The sequence below is a fragment of the Lepisma saccharinum genome, chromosome 2 (assembly GCF_977018435.1).
Source record: "Lepisma saccharinum chromosome 2, izLepSacc3.1, whole genome shotgun sequence".
Taxonomy (NCBI): Eukaryota; Metazoa; Arthropoda; class Insecta; order Zygentoma; family Lepismatidae; genus Lepisma; species Lepisma saccharinum.
In genome coordinates this window covers 58,856,972-58,871,047 of record NC_139230.1, presented here as the reverse complement: position 1 = coordinate 58,871,047, position 14,076 = coordinate 58,856,972, and the positions used below count along the sequence as shown (strand labels likewise).

Below are 14,076 nucleotides of genomic sequence, written 5' to 3'. Positions count from 1 at the left end.
AAGGATTTATCTTGTCGAGTGTTACTTCGGAAAGAGGAATTGTGGAGAAGTGCGATGTCGTTTTTGCAACGAAATTTCCTGGTGTTCCCGTTCCACATAGGACCACTATATTAAACCTCATAAAAAAGTTTAGAGTAACAGGGTCAGTTCTGAATAAAAAAAAAAAGTATACAAAGACAATCTGCACACCATCCGTGAGTTAAAAGAGAGTACTGTACGAGAAATCGGGAGAATTACAGTAGACGAACTTGCACGTGTAAATGCCAATTTCCTTCGGAGATGCCAGGAATGTGTTGCAGCAGAGGGACATCATTTTCAACACCTTCTATTGTCAAGGTTAGTACACAATATGAAAACTGTAATTTTAATAGCCAACTCTAGTGACTGTCGCGGACCCCATTCACCGGGAAAGACAAGCACTGACGCCGGGCTGCTTGCTGCCGAGTCTTGTAGCGAATGTCAGGGAATGCTCTGTAGAATACCCTTGTGAAACAACATCAGTTTGTTAAATTCTCGTTGTGTTACGAATAAATAATTAGAACCCTGTAGTCAAATTATAACATGATTATGCATATATGCAATTTTGAGAAAACAATACTTGTTTTCATGTTGAGGGGAATAAACAATGTGGTTGATAATATAAAATGTAAGCGAGTTACTAAAGATATATAAGCGAAACTTACTTGTAAATGTTCTATTAATTTCGGTGGCCTCTGCTACCATCCACTTGGGAACTCGATGCTTTACTGTTGGGTTGACTTCCAGTTCCTGTTGTTGTTTCCTTGACTGCCACTAGGGGTGCTGGTGTAGCCATTTCATCTGCTGCGTGTGATGGGTTTGAGCTGTTGTAATAGAGGGAGCCAAACATGATGAGCCTGACCGCTGTCGATATTCAGCTCGTGGGAAAGTGTATAATTGCACACATCTCTTCGATTTTGGTGTCAATTAGAGTGTGTGATGTGTGCCTAACTGAAACTTTTTGGATCCTGTGATTATTGAACTTGAGGTGCCTTGCTAGTCTGGTAATGGGTTGGGATATTTTTGCATCTGCTAAGTGCTGTTGTATACGCTCGTTGACAGATCTGATGGATCTGCCAATGTAGTGTGAGTTGCACTCACACTGGGCATCATATACACCTGGGTTGTCTAGTGGGGAAACAGCACTTAGCGGATGCAAAAAAATTTCCAACTTCTGAATTATTTCATCCATGACTATGCTAAATAAAATTGCTGATAATGGGTCTCCTTGTTTTACTCCTCTATTTATTGCAAATTTCTGACTAAAATCATTGTTTCCTTTTACTACTGCTGTAGTGTTTTGTAATGTCATTTTTATTAATCTTATTAGTTTGTTTGGAACATTAATTTTCTTTAGACATGTATGAATTATATTTCTATTTACTGAGTCAAATGCTTGCATAAAATCTATAAATATGTTATGCAGTTCAATATTATATTCATAACATTTTTCATATATTTGTCGCAGTATGAATATATTGTCAACTGTAGATCTATTTGGTCTAAATCCCATTTGATATTCGCCCAATTTGTTTTCTGTAATTTCGGAGATTCTATTTTGTTGAAGAATTGCAAAGATTTTGTATGCGACATTCAAAAGCGTAATTGGTCTGTAGTTATTACACTGCAACCTGTCTCCTTTTTTAAAAATTGGGCAAATGATACCATGTAACCAATCTCGTGGCATTTCCTCTTTATTCCATATGTTGAGTATCAAATTATAAATTTTATTCCTTATCATATAACCTCCATGTCTTATCAGTTCTGCTGTGATATTATCTGAACCAGGTGATTTATTCATTTTTAAGGATTTTATGATTTTATTTACCTCCTCATATGTTGGTATTGGAGTTTCAGTATCATTTTCCAATTTTTCGGACATTTCATCTTCAGACGGTAAGTGTTCCCAATTTAATAATTCCTGAAAGTACTCTTTCCAACGGAGTAATACTTTTTCTTTCTCAGATATTATTTCTCCAGATGCATCTTTACATAATGAAGTTGCATGAGTGTAGTTCCCTACATGAGATGTCACAGCCTTAAAAAAATTTCTTGAATCCTTTCTTCTATGGTATTCCTCAATCTCTTTGATTTATCCATTCTTTTTTCTTCTTTCTGCATACATTGTTGGCAATTCTCCTTTTTTTCTCATATTCTTCACAATTTGCCCTTGTGTGTCTCTGTAAACATCTTTGTCGTGCAGCATTTTTCTGATTTATTACCATTTTACATTCATCATCCCACCATTCATTCCTTGGTTTTCCATCTTGCTTTTGTATTACTTCAGTTGCTGTTTTCAGAATGACTTCTTTGAGTTGTTTCCAATCTTCATTTATATCTTGGGTATCAATAAAGTTTTCCAAATTTTGGCTCATTTTTTAGGCACACATCACACACCCTAATTGACACCAAAATCGAAGAGATGTGTGCAATTATGCACTTACCGCATGAGTTGAATATCGACAGCGGTCAGGCTCATCATGTTTGGCTCCCGCTATTACAACAGCTCAAACCCATCACGCGCAGCAGATGAAATGGCTACACCAGCACCCCTAGCGATAGTCGAGGAAACAACAACAGGAACTGGAAGTCAACCTAACAGTAAAGCATCGAGTTTTCAAGTGGATGGTGGCAGAGGCCACCGAAATTAATAGAACATTTACAAGTAAGTTTCGCGGATATATCTTTAGTAACTCACTTACGTCTTATAATACTTGTTTATAAAGTAAATATGAGGAAAATAGTTAGATGAAACTAGTTCAAGGGAATTTTATAAAGTAGATATTAATAAAGAATCTCTCAGCACTGGTTTTCTTTGTTATTTTCTTTCAAAAATTGTCATGATAAGTAACTGACTCCAAATATAAAAGAGAAAGGAAAGTGTAAATATTAACTATTGTATTTTTACCTTCTGTGGAAGTTTCTTTTCCTCAAGGGCCTTCTTTGTTGGTTCTTCTACCTACAGGTAACAAAGGGTATGCCATGGTTTGATTACACATAATACACAGACACACAAACACAAAAGGAATATAGGTAAGTTATTTACATTCAACTAAGTTGATATATAATATCAAGACATGATATAAATGAAGAACATAAATTTGTACTAAAAAGGGTGTATGATATGTGCCAGGAAAATTTTAGTGAGTGTTGTGTACTAACATAGTTTCTTGATATTAATTTACAATGCAATTAATATTAAAAAACAGCAAAAATGTTTAACATTTGACATGTTTGGAAAGAATATTGGAGCTTTGTAGTCACCATCTACTGTGAAGTTAAGCATTTATGTATTTTTTTTTTTCAAAACATGGTTGTATACAAAATCAAATCGGTGGAAGAAGAAGAAACAAATTTTAATACACTACTTATACTTTGCACCAAAATTTACTGCATGTGCACACTGTTCCACTATTTGAATGCCTTAAAAAGACTGAAATGACACTGATGGCTGCATGCACCAACGCCGATTATTTCGAAGTTCAGATGAACGAGATCAATTTTAATCCACTCTAAATGAACTTGGTTTAAAGATTTGCATTGCACCAAAGAAAAACGACGATCAGGAGATTCCGTTCAACTGATCCGAGATTAATTTGTAAGGCTTTACCTGATTGGTTCGCTAAAACAAATGACAATCAAGAACCACATAGAGTAATGTGATGTGTTAAAGTATCAACATGTAGGAGAAGAATATAATTCGGGCTGCAAACTTCTCTGAATTTGAGAGATGTACTAATCAACCTTGTCAATATGTACAAGGATGTAGTGGAGTGTAAAAAATAATAATATTAAAAAAGAACTAACGGCACAACACAAAAGGAGAGGGAGAAAGCATGTAACCTTCTTCTACGGGACTTTAATGCCTTAAGAAATGCATTCGATTTTGAGAGAACAGCGTACGCTGAACCTCGCCCACTCAATAAAGATATATTATTATTATTTCTATTATTACTGTACTGTGGTAAGTATCTGAATTTTTCATTTCTTAATTCTTATATATTTATATCGTCGTGTCGTGTAAATAGCCAGTAACATGTATTTTCGTAAATTTATACAATCATATTTCCAACACCATGTAGCAATATCATAAACATTGCTCTGTTCTAATTTACCTTGCATGTAATATATGACATTTATGTATGTTTTGTGTTCTGGGATATAAAGTACAGTATTTATAAACATTACGACTTTGCACCACAGAACCACAAATTATTATTATTATTTTGGCAGTTTTTAGTTTACATAGTTCTCGAATTATCAGCATTGTACATCCAACATCTCTATCTAGCGTTTGCATGCCCTCGATATCACTTTCCGCTCTTTCTATATTAAAAAACAACTGCCTGCAGTCAAAGCGTCAGTATCGTGAAGCAGGATCACACATCAAAACCGTCGCGAATGGCCGATCAGAAGATAAACTCATTTTGATGTTCCTAGATCGCGATCAAGTGTTAAACCGTCTTCGTGCAATGGAATTTTCCAGTGATCCTTTCCCGATCCGAGTTTAAAATTTGATCTTCGTTCGTGCACACGGCCATTACAGTCTGGAGCTTCTTTGTCAAGTAGTTGCCAACATTTATAAAACCCAACATTCCATATCTGCATATGAAGGTTTTTATTAATTGTTTGAGTTTTAAGTCCACTTTATGAACAGGTAGAATAATTGGAACTGAACCTACAGTTTAAAGTGAGATCCGAAACACTATGTGGCTCCACCAGGTATCAAACCTGGGATCCCTTAATGATGATGTTACACCATCAGGGAGGGTCCTAATGGTGACCAGCTAACATTCAAAGTGCCTTGAAAAATGAAAATGCATTTTCCAAAAATTGCCAATCACTTGACAAAAGAAGCTCTACATTGTTAGTACTATTTCAATCATTTTAGTGTACTACTATCGCTGTAGATTTGTACAAAGCAACATTCATTCCTGTTTTACATTGTCCATTGGTTTCAAAAAATAGCATGAGGGATTTCCTATGTAGCTTTACGAGAACAAATATAGGCTTCCAAATTTAAGAGAAAGAAATGTGTAATATTAAATGTTGTATTTTTACCTTCTGTGGGAGTTTATTTTCCTCAGGGATCTTCTTTGTAGGTTCTCCTACCTGCAGACAACAAAGGATATGCCATGGTTGGATACACAAACACAAAAGGAATATAGGAATGCTATTAAGTTGCCATATTATTTGTTTCTTGGGTGTTGCATGATATATTTTCTAAAATATTGAAACATTTGTATCTGATTTTTCTTCTGACAACTACTGATAGTCGTGAATTTGCCATCCAATTTCAATAAATGAACAATAGTTTTATGTAAATCAGACAATATCTAACACCTTTCAATAACGTTTATCATGAATTTCCAATGCATTAAACTACTATTAAAAGTAAAAGATAACAAGAAAAATCTTTGGGTACATTGAAAGGAATTAATGATATATATTTAAGAAGTCATAATATTATATATTAAGTATGTATTAAGAAGTCATAATAAATACAGCCTGTGAAAAGCAGTGCTTGAATGAAAATGATGTTTCAAAAGGGCAACGAAAGTTTCTCACAATTCTAAAAAAGTTTACAGTCAGTTCAAAAATATATGAGAGAAATATCATGAAATGGAGTATTAAATCAATAATCATGACCAGTTTTTTTTTTATCAAGAAGAAGAAAAAAGAAGTAAAAGTGTGTATTACATGTTGTAGAGGAATTAGAGAAAGAAACAGACTTATAAATTTAAGAGAATAATATTTAAATGTGAAATATTGTATTTTTACCTTCTGTGGGGGTTTCTTTTCTTCAGGTGCCTTCTTTGTTGGTTCTTCTACCTACAGGTAACAAATGGAATACTGTGTTTGGATGCACACAACTACAAACCACTACACAATATATCAACACAAAGGATGGCAGGTAAGTTACATATTTGCTTTCTAAACAGATGTAATAAGATATTGTTCCATATGACAAGTTATTTTAGATACGTGATCGTAAGAAGATGGAGAAGGAGAGTACTGTGATATAAGTTCTTGTATGATGGACCAGAACTAAATAATGTAGCTGTATGCATCTTTTCACTACTAAATAAAATAAATGTTCCCGCAACTACTATAACAATGCTTCACTTATATTGTGATAAGGATGAACCTGAATGATATAAGCATAACCAGCATGAAAAGTCGTAAGTTTTGGGGAATATTAAAATAATTAAAAGCAAGTGTAATATAGCAACTTGGATGGAATATAAATCTGTAATTCAGTATTCCAAGCTTGTAATTTAATTTATAAACATACCAATGTAGCAATGACTTCTCTGTTCTCTTCTGATACTCTATATATTTTTACTGCAACATCCACTGTCCAAATGTCTTGGTTGAACTACATATTTGGTCTTTTTGATGTGTTGTACATTAAACTTATCTCCCAATAATCTTTATAATTGAGCATACAATTTTCACTTCTTCACATTTTATAGTTAGTGCTCGAAGTAGAGAAGGATGCAGGGGGATGGTATCCCCTGCTAGGAAAAATTATGCAAAGCATCCCCCAGTTATCATGTTGTCCCTATGTTAAAATATAGTAGCATCCCCCAACCCCAGCTAGCCGGTCCCCGTGGCAGAGTGATTAGCACATCACACTATGATGCCAGGGGTTCCGGGTTCGAATCCTGGTCTGGCCATAGATGTTTGTGAGTGTCCGTTCATCAATTTCATCAAATCATCACTCATCCTCATCTTTGCAAATTAGCCAAAAGTGGCACAAAAAGCAAAGTAAAATCATAAAATCAAACAACCCAACCCCAGCTAGCCCCAAGGCTCGAGCTAAAAAAACAGCTTACAATTTCCACTTTCAGCACTGTATACAGTGCACATAAATGGCCTGTTAAACTATTATTCTGCTTATGGAAATGCATTGGTGTATCACTTTTGTCTTTCTGCTAATGACATGACAATTGTACAATAAATGAACATACATTACTTAACTGATGAGCCAATATACCATGAGGCAACTTCCAGAAAACATAAAAATTATAAACTCTACTTAACCATATATTAGAGTTAAAATTATCTTCTCTCTGCTTTAATTCTGTAACTAATTCCAAAGTATACTGTGACTTCATTTTTAATTCTTATGTCTAAAGAAGAAAGTGCATATTATAGTATTGTATCACGTCGCAGACATGACTTGAACCTAGGACCCCAGGCATCATAAATCAATAAGCTAATCACTTTATAAAAGGGGTTACGAAAGAAGCTCGAAAGAGCTTCCTTCAAGCACATAACACCGGCAACCTTCAGCGGATCTTGAAAAATCCACTAATGCGAATTCTACCGGAACTCGCAGGGGAAATAAGCAAACACAGCTTTACGCTAAAAACACTATTATCGAGAGACACGCTTGAGTCAACGGTTATACCGATCGAATGTTCAAATTCCAAATACATAGTCCACATGAGAAAATCTCGCTCTTAGTTGCTTTTAGTTTTACATCAGATTAAGTTCTAGCAAGTGAGTTCCATAGTTGTCGTAGTAAAAGAAAAAGGAAATAATTATGAGCAGAAAGTTATCATTAGAATATCGGGACTACATTAGGGTAGTATTGGGAGAAACTGAGTTCGCTCCCTATCCTATTCCAGGATAGGACCACATCGAAGCAAGGACCAGCAGAGACGAGAACTTCCAACAGCGCTACAGGCACAAAACTATCCTATGACATTTCCACACTCTGCCTGTCCAGCAAGCGAAGTATTTAAATCAAATGGTTTAGTGTGTTCTTATTTCACGTGGCTAGCCCCTTTGCTTGTTTGAGTATTGACACCGCTCTCCAGAGCACCCCCCCCCCCCACTTACAAATATACCTCTCGCTGCCAATATACTTCTAGCACCAGATTCTCACATAGCCTGAGGTTTGATCCCCTAATCTCACTTTAGTGATTAGACAGTATACTGTTTAGTTCCTAAGAAACTAGTTGTTTAAAATAAGTAACAAGAATTTTGTAGTGATAGTCATGCTAAATTAAAAGTTAATATAGTAATTATGGTGTTAAATATTAATTTGATTCCCCAAAGAACTGGCATGTGTTGTATTTTATAACTACAATATACTATTAGTTATCTAACTATTGTAGGGGGAGCAACCGTCAACCAAACAAAATTGAATTATTGACAAGTCCTGACAAGCACTAATAATTGGTGCAAATGTCAGTTGCAATAAATATATCTTAAACCAGAGATGGATATAATACTCCTGCATGTGTTCTTGCATGAGCAAGTCAAATTTTCTAAGCACTTGTTTCTATCATTTCACCGAATACCCCATGGGAACTATTGAACAATCACAAAGTGAACATTATTTCTTAATTATAAAAGGAATGAAAATGTGTGGATTCTATCCATTATAATAAATAAAATAAGTATCATGTACCATCTGCATTGTTATAAGTGTTGACTTGTATGTTTAGCATGTCCATATTTACTCTCAAGCAAAATAATTATTTAAAAGACACAAAAGACAAAAGAGTACATTTAATCGGCGAATCTAATGATATTATCTTAGAAGATGGCAGTGGTAGTCTCTATTCTACACACAAGGTAAACATATTAAGCAATGATTGCAATAAGAAACGTTTGTTTATTGTGAAGAACCGGGGCAACATAAATAAGAACTGACAGTTTCCACTGCAAACCGCTACTACAGGAATACTGATGTACATAGAGAACTGTATTACTTGAAAATAAATATTGATACTCTACCTTCTTTAGTGCATGCTTTGCATCTGACAGCTTTTGTTCTTGTTCTTCTACCTAAGGCAAGGTAAATTACAAACAAAAAATAATAACAAAGAACACTACAGAAAACCACAATACAAAAACACAGAGGATTTGGAACAAAATTACTATTAAAAATACTACATGTATCTGATTAAAGCAACTATGAATATAACATTGGCAATACTAGGCGATTCATGCTGGAAATTATTTTGAAAACACTACTCCTATGAAGCTGGAGAAGCATTTACCTTATCCATTTTGGAAGTGTTTCCAAATAGTTCAATTTTATAAAACTGATTGGACAATGCACACAACATTAATACACAGGAAAACAGCTGCTAAAGTAATTGAGAATCAACAACATTTACAGCATTTAACAACATTCACCAACTGACAAATTGTCACAAACTAACCACTCACCTCATTAGCGAGTGCATCAGGCTATTATATATTAATGTCTTACTAATGAGCCTCTACTAGAGAACAAAATATATCATATTTAATGTAAATATCTTTCCATTCGAACAGTGTGTCATATGATTGTCTAATGATAACACTGTTAAGCCTTGTTTCCATGTTAATAAAATAATTAAATGCTGACCAAGGCAAAATTTATATTGTAGAAAAAATTATACACTTAAACGTAACATTTCCACCCTCTAATAGGGTCTTCTTCAGACGAAGATTCACAATAATCTAACTATTGTAGGGGAAATTATTGTGAATCTTTGTCTGAAGAAGACCCTGTTAGAGGGTGGAAATGTTACGTTATGTGTATAATCTTTTCTACAATAAATTTTGCCATGGTCAGCATTTCATTGTTGACTGTCTAATGTTTCACATCTACATCACTTGGTAAATAGTCAACAGTATCAACTTTCGAGAACATCTTTTAACTTTGTCTGGTAATATATACAAGTGCAGTTCTTGTATTTGTTCCTATAACATTGTCAAGGGGTTGACTTTCATATAAGTGAAAATAAACTCATTATTTTGTTTAGGAGATCAGACATTACACATTTTATTTCTGCATTTCAATGTTGAAAAGTGGAAAGTACAGAGATTTATGTACAATGATAATTTATTAAATTTTAAGAACATCTCCTGCTTGACTATTTCAGAGCATTCTGTATTTCTGTATTTTTTTTAATGTTGTCATGCACTAAAGAAACTACATCTGAGAAGGCCAAGCAGAAAATAGTGGGGGTGAAAACCCTGAAACTCTTTCAAATCAGTATTTTGTATGCAATCATCAGCCTCAGTATTTCACTGATTTCATATAAACATCTTTGGAAGAAGCGGCCGCGGTGGCTCAGTCGGTAATGCATCTGACTACCATGCTAGAGGTCCCGGGTTCGATCCCCGGCCGGTTCAAATCCGGGAACTTTTCTAACGATGGAAGCGGCCCCGGCGCCCACCCGGCGTCGAATAACATGGGTACCTGGGGGAAACCCTGGGGGGTAAAGGCGGTCAGGGGCGTGATAGTGATCACATCACCCCCACTCAAGACCGGATCAAGAAAGTGTGGGGCGTTACCCCCACACCCCCTATACGGCTTCATGGCATGGTGCTATGCACAGGGGAGCACTTTACCTTTACCTTTATTTTTGGAAGAAGCAGCAAATAAAGTCAGTGTAAAAGGGAAAGAAAACTATAGCAGATGACTGCGTTGCCACAATACTATGGACATCACACTTTCTCTTCAAGATGCTCACGATCCTTCCTGAGCCCTTTTATTCAATGTAACCCCCTTTCACGTCGATCTCTGCCTCGATTCTCTGTCTGAACCTTTAACGGCCCTCGGTCCAAATCCGCGTTTGCTGCCTCAATAGCAGCCTGGAGAAATGCCACGTTGGGGTACCTGGACTTGTTAGTAACCCTTTCAAAAACACTCCAAACATAATAGTCCAGAGGGTTTGAAGCAAGTTGCAGCGGAGAACTCTCTTTGGCTTGGTAACCTCAGACAGTAGCTATCATACCTTGATTACATAGGACGTGTATCTCAGGTACTCCTTAGTGATCATACACATGGTGGCCTCACTCATCCCCAAAGGTGGTTGTCAATTTCCTAAGCGACATTCCTGTGTCTTCCAAAATGAGCTCTTTGGCTCTTTGTACAACTGCCGAGGTCCTTGCTGCCTTCTCCCTTGAATTAATTTTTATCGCTGGGTTAGTAGAGCCCTCCTCAAACTTCTCCAAGGCCACATAACAGTTGGGCTGAAAAGTTCGTAGGCTAACATAGTAAAAAATATTTTTTTGACAAAATTCGATTTTATTATTCAATATAGTTGCCTTCGAGGGCGATACAACGATTATAGCGGTCATACAATTTTTCGATGCCATTTTTATAGTACGATTTCTCTTTAGCCTCAAAATAGGCCTCAGTTTCGGCGATTACCTCTTCATCAGTGCTAAATTTCTTTCCAGCGAGCATTCTTTTAAGGTCTGCAAACAGGAAAAAGTCACTGGGGGCCAGATCTGGAGAATATGGTGGATGGGGAAGCAATTCGTAGTCTAATTCATATAATTTTGCCATCGTTTTCATTGATTTGTGACACGGTGCATTGTCTTGATGAAACAGCACTTTTTTCTTCTTCAAATGGGGCCGTTTTTTCGTGATTTCATCCTTTAAACGCTTCAACAACGCTATGTAATAATCGCTGTTGTTGGTCTGGCCCTTTTTGAGGTAATCGATGAATATAATACCATGCGCATCCCAGAATACTGATGCCATAACCTTGCCAGCCGACTGTTGCGTCTTTCCACGCTTTGGATTCGGTTCATCACGTGCAGTCCACTCGGCTGACTGTCGATTGGACTCTGGAGTGTAGTTTCATCCATTGTAATATATCGACGGAAAAATTTGTGTTTATTATGGTTGAATATCGCTAAACATTGCTCCGAATCATCAAAACGTTGTTGCTTTTGATCGATTGTGAGCACGCACGGCACCCATTTTGCACACAGCTTTCGCATGTTCAAATATTCATGCACAATATGTCCAACACGTTCCTTTGATATTTTTAAAGTCTCAGCTATCTCGATCAACTTCACTTTACGATCATTTAAAATTATTTTGTGGACTTTTTTGATGTTTTCGTCGGTAACAGCCTCTTTGGGGCATCCACTGCGTGCATCGTCTTCGATGCTCATTTCGCCTCGTTTAAATTTAGCAAACCACTTCTCAACGGTTGATTTTCCTGGTACAGAGTCCGAATAATGTTTATCAAGGCAAGCCTTGGCTTCACCAGTATTTTTTTTTGCCAAAAAGCAATGCTTTATTAACACACAAAATTATTTTTTATCCATTTTTTCACAATAACAAAAGCTGCTTCACTCACAATGCTATATCTCACGAACTAATTATCCGGCAGCTGTGAAATTTATACACGTATCTTTTGAAGGTTAGTACTAAGTAAAAATCACATGGATTTAATTCTAGTAACGCCATCTATGAGTCAGCCTACGAACTTTTCAGCCCAACTGTTACTTGTGTGCGATGTTGTGCACAGTCTATCTCATACCCAAAGATCCTTATGATTTCAGTCAGCCACCCTTCAGCATGAAGACCTTCAATAATCACCACTCTCCAATTGTATTGCACACTCGACCTGACTAACTTGGCCATTTCAACATTCTGCATGTCTTACACACACGTTTGGTCTCTCGATGTGTCAACAATCAACTACTGCTGAAGTCAAATTTAGCAGAAACTTCAACTTTGTTCGGATTCTGCTGACACATGCTCTATATATATGAGAAGATGAGCTCCTGCTTAACTGAATGGTTATGCACCCTTGCTTGCCTACAGTGCAAGCAGTTCTGGGTTCAATCCCTGGTGGAAACTAAAATTTTGGTGTTCCCCTAGCAACAGTAGCAGGAGCTACTTGAAAGCAACAGTAGCAGAAGCTGGTCTTGAAACAGCAATGATAGGACTCAATGCACTGACAATGTGTCACTCAATAAAAGCCACTTGGCAGGCCTTGGCTCTCAATGGGATGTTTGTTGCAGAAGTGTATATCCCATATTCGGCACTGAATAAAACAATCTGACCCAAATCATGTTAGCTAACACTGATTGGACTATATTCACAAATAATACTGAAACTAATGAGGAGGAAAAAACTAGCACTATCATAAATTCAAATATAAGTTAAGATTTTTCTTTCTTCTAATAAACTTGCTTTTTAATAAATCTTTTGGAGGTTTGTGTAGTTCGTTTTCCTATTCCATTTCATGTACAATTTAAAGTTAAAAAAACTAGGAACCCTTAATTACAAGACAGTATTAGTAACCACCATTCTATTGAAGATGTGCTACTAAATATTTTGTATTTAAAGTTTTAAGTGTATTTTATTTGCTGTTATTACTGATGAAAGTACTTGTGGATTACGTGTTACATTCACAATAATTTGTTTGTTAAAAATTTCGTATCTAGGTAAATAAAATATAAATAGAGAAACTAAAATATAATGATAGTGTGCATCGAACATAGTTAATCCAAATTTAGAGCACACTTGATCTATATTTTTGCCTAGGCAAAATTTGACATAGTAAGAGATATGAAGAGTATGACTAATGCAATACCTTTTGTGGAGCTTTCTTTTCCTCTGGAGTTTTCTTCTTAGGTTCCTCTACCTACAGGTAATGAAACAAAGGAACAAACAAAGGTTTCAATGACAGTATACACTCAACAGGAACTACAGGAAACACAAATTGAATGGAATCATGCTCATTATGATACAGGATATGAAAGGTGATAATCCACTACAAAGGTTCTTTTCTTTCTTTTAAAAATCTTATTCAGAACAATTACTTTTGTACCTGAATTTCAGTGTTGTCTCATTCATTGCATGCAATACTTAGGCAATTAAAAATATATATAGGTTGAACTCTTATTAAAATTGCATTAACAATTTACCTTTTGAGGCAGTTTCTTATCCTCTGTGGTCTTCTTAGCTGGTTCTTCTACCTACATATAATATGGTAAAATGTGTCTTAGTGGATGTGTTCTGTTAAACTACTCAATTAAAGGATTATGCCATGACTATAGTTGGCAGTGGTAAAAGAAACATGTAGATTGTGAATCAAGAATAGAAATGAGACTTATATTTTGATATTTTGCCCAAAAAAATATATTTGTCTGAATACATCTACCACTGTATAAAAGATATGTACAAGATCTTGGAAAACTCAAATGTGCATATGTTAATTTTGTACCACCTTTTGGTATATAATATGGAAAAGGATGTTTACAAGAACAGATCCATATATTTCCATATCTAAT

General features: G+C 35.7%; 1 protein-coding gene across 16 annotated transcripts in view; it reads right to left on the bottom strand.

Moving 5' to 3' along the window:
• The window catches only part of bt (projectin protein bent), a 486,238-nt gene that overhangs the window by 296,280 nt on the left and 175,882 nt on the right, over positions 1-14,076 (bottom strand). For all 16 annotated transcript variants that reach the window (XM_083117398.1, XM_083117403.1, XM_083117397.1 and 13 more), the window contains 6 exons: positions 13,711-13,761; positions 13,377-13,427; positions 8,773-8,823; positions 5,800-5,850; positions 5,080-5,130; positions 2,927-2,977 (listed from right to left, as the gene is read on the bottom strand). In XM_083117398.1, the coding sequence (XP_082973524.1) occupies positions 2,927-2,977; positions 5,080-5,130; positions 5,800-5,850; positions 8,773-8,823; positions 13,377-13,427; positions 13,711-13,761 (306 nt within the window). The remainder of the gene's footprint in view (positions 1-2,926; positions 2,978-5,079; positions 5,131-5,799; positions 5,851-8,772; positions 8,824-13,376; positions 13,428-13,710; positions 13,762-14,076) is intronic.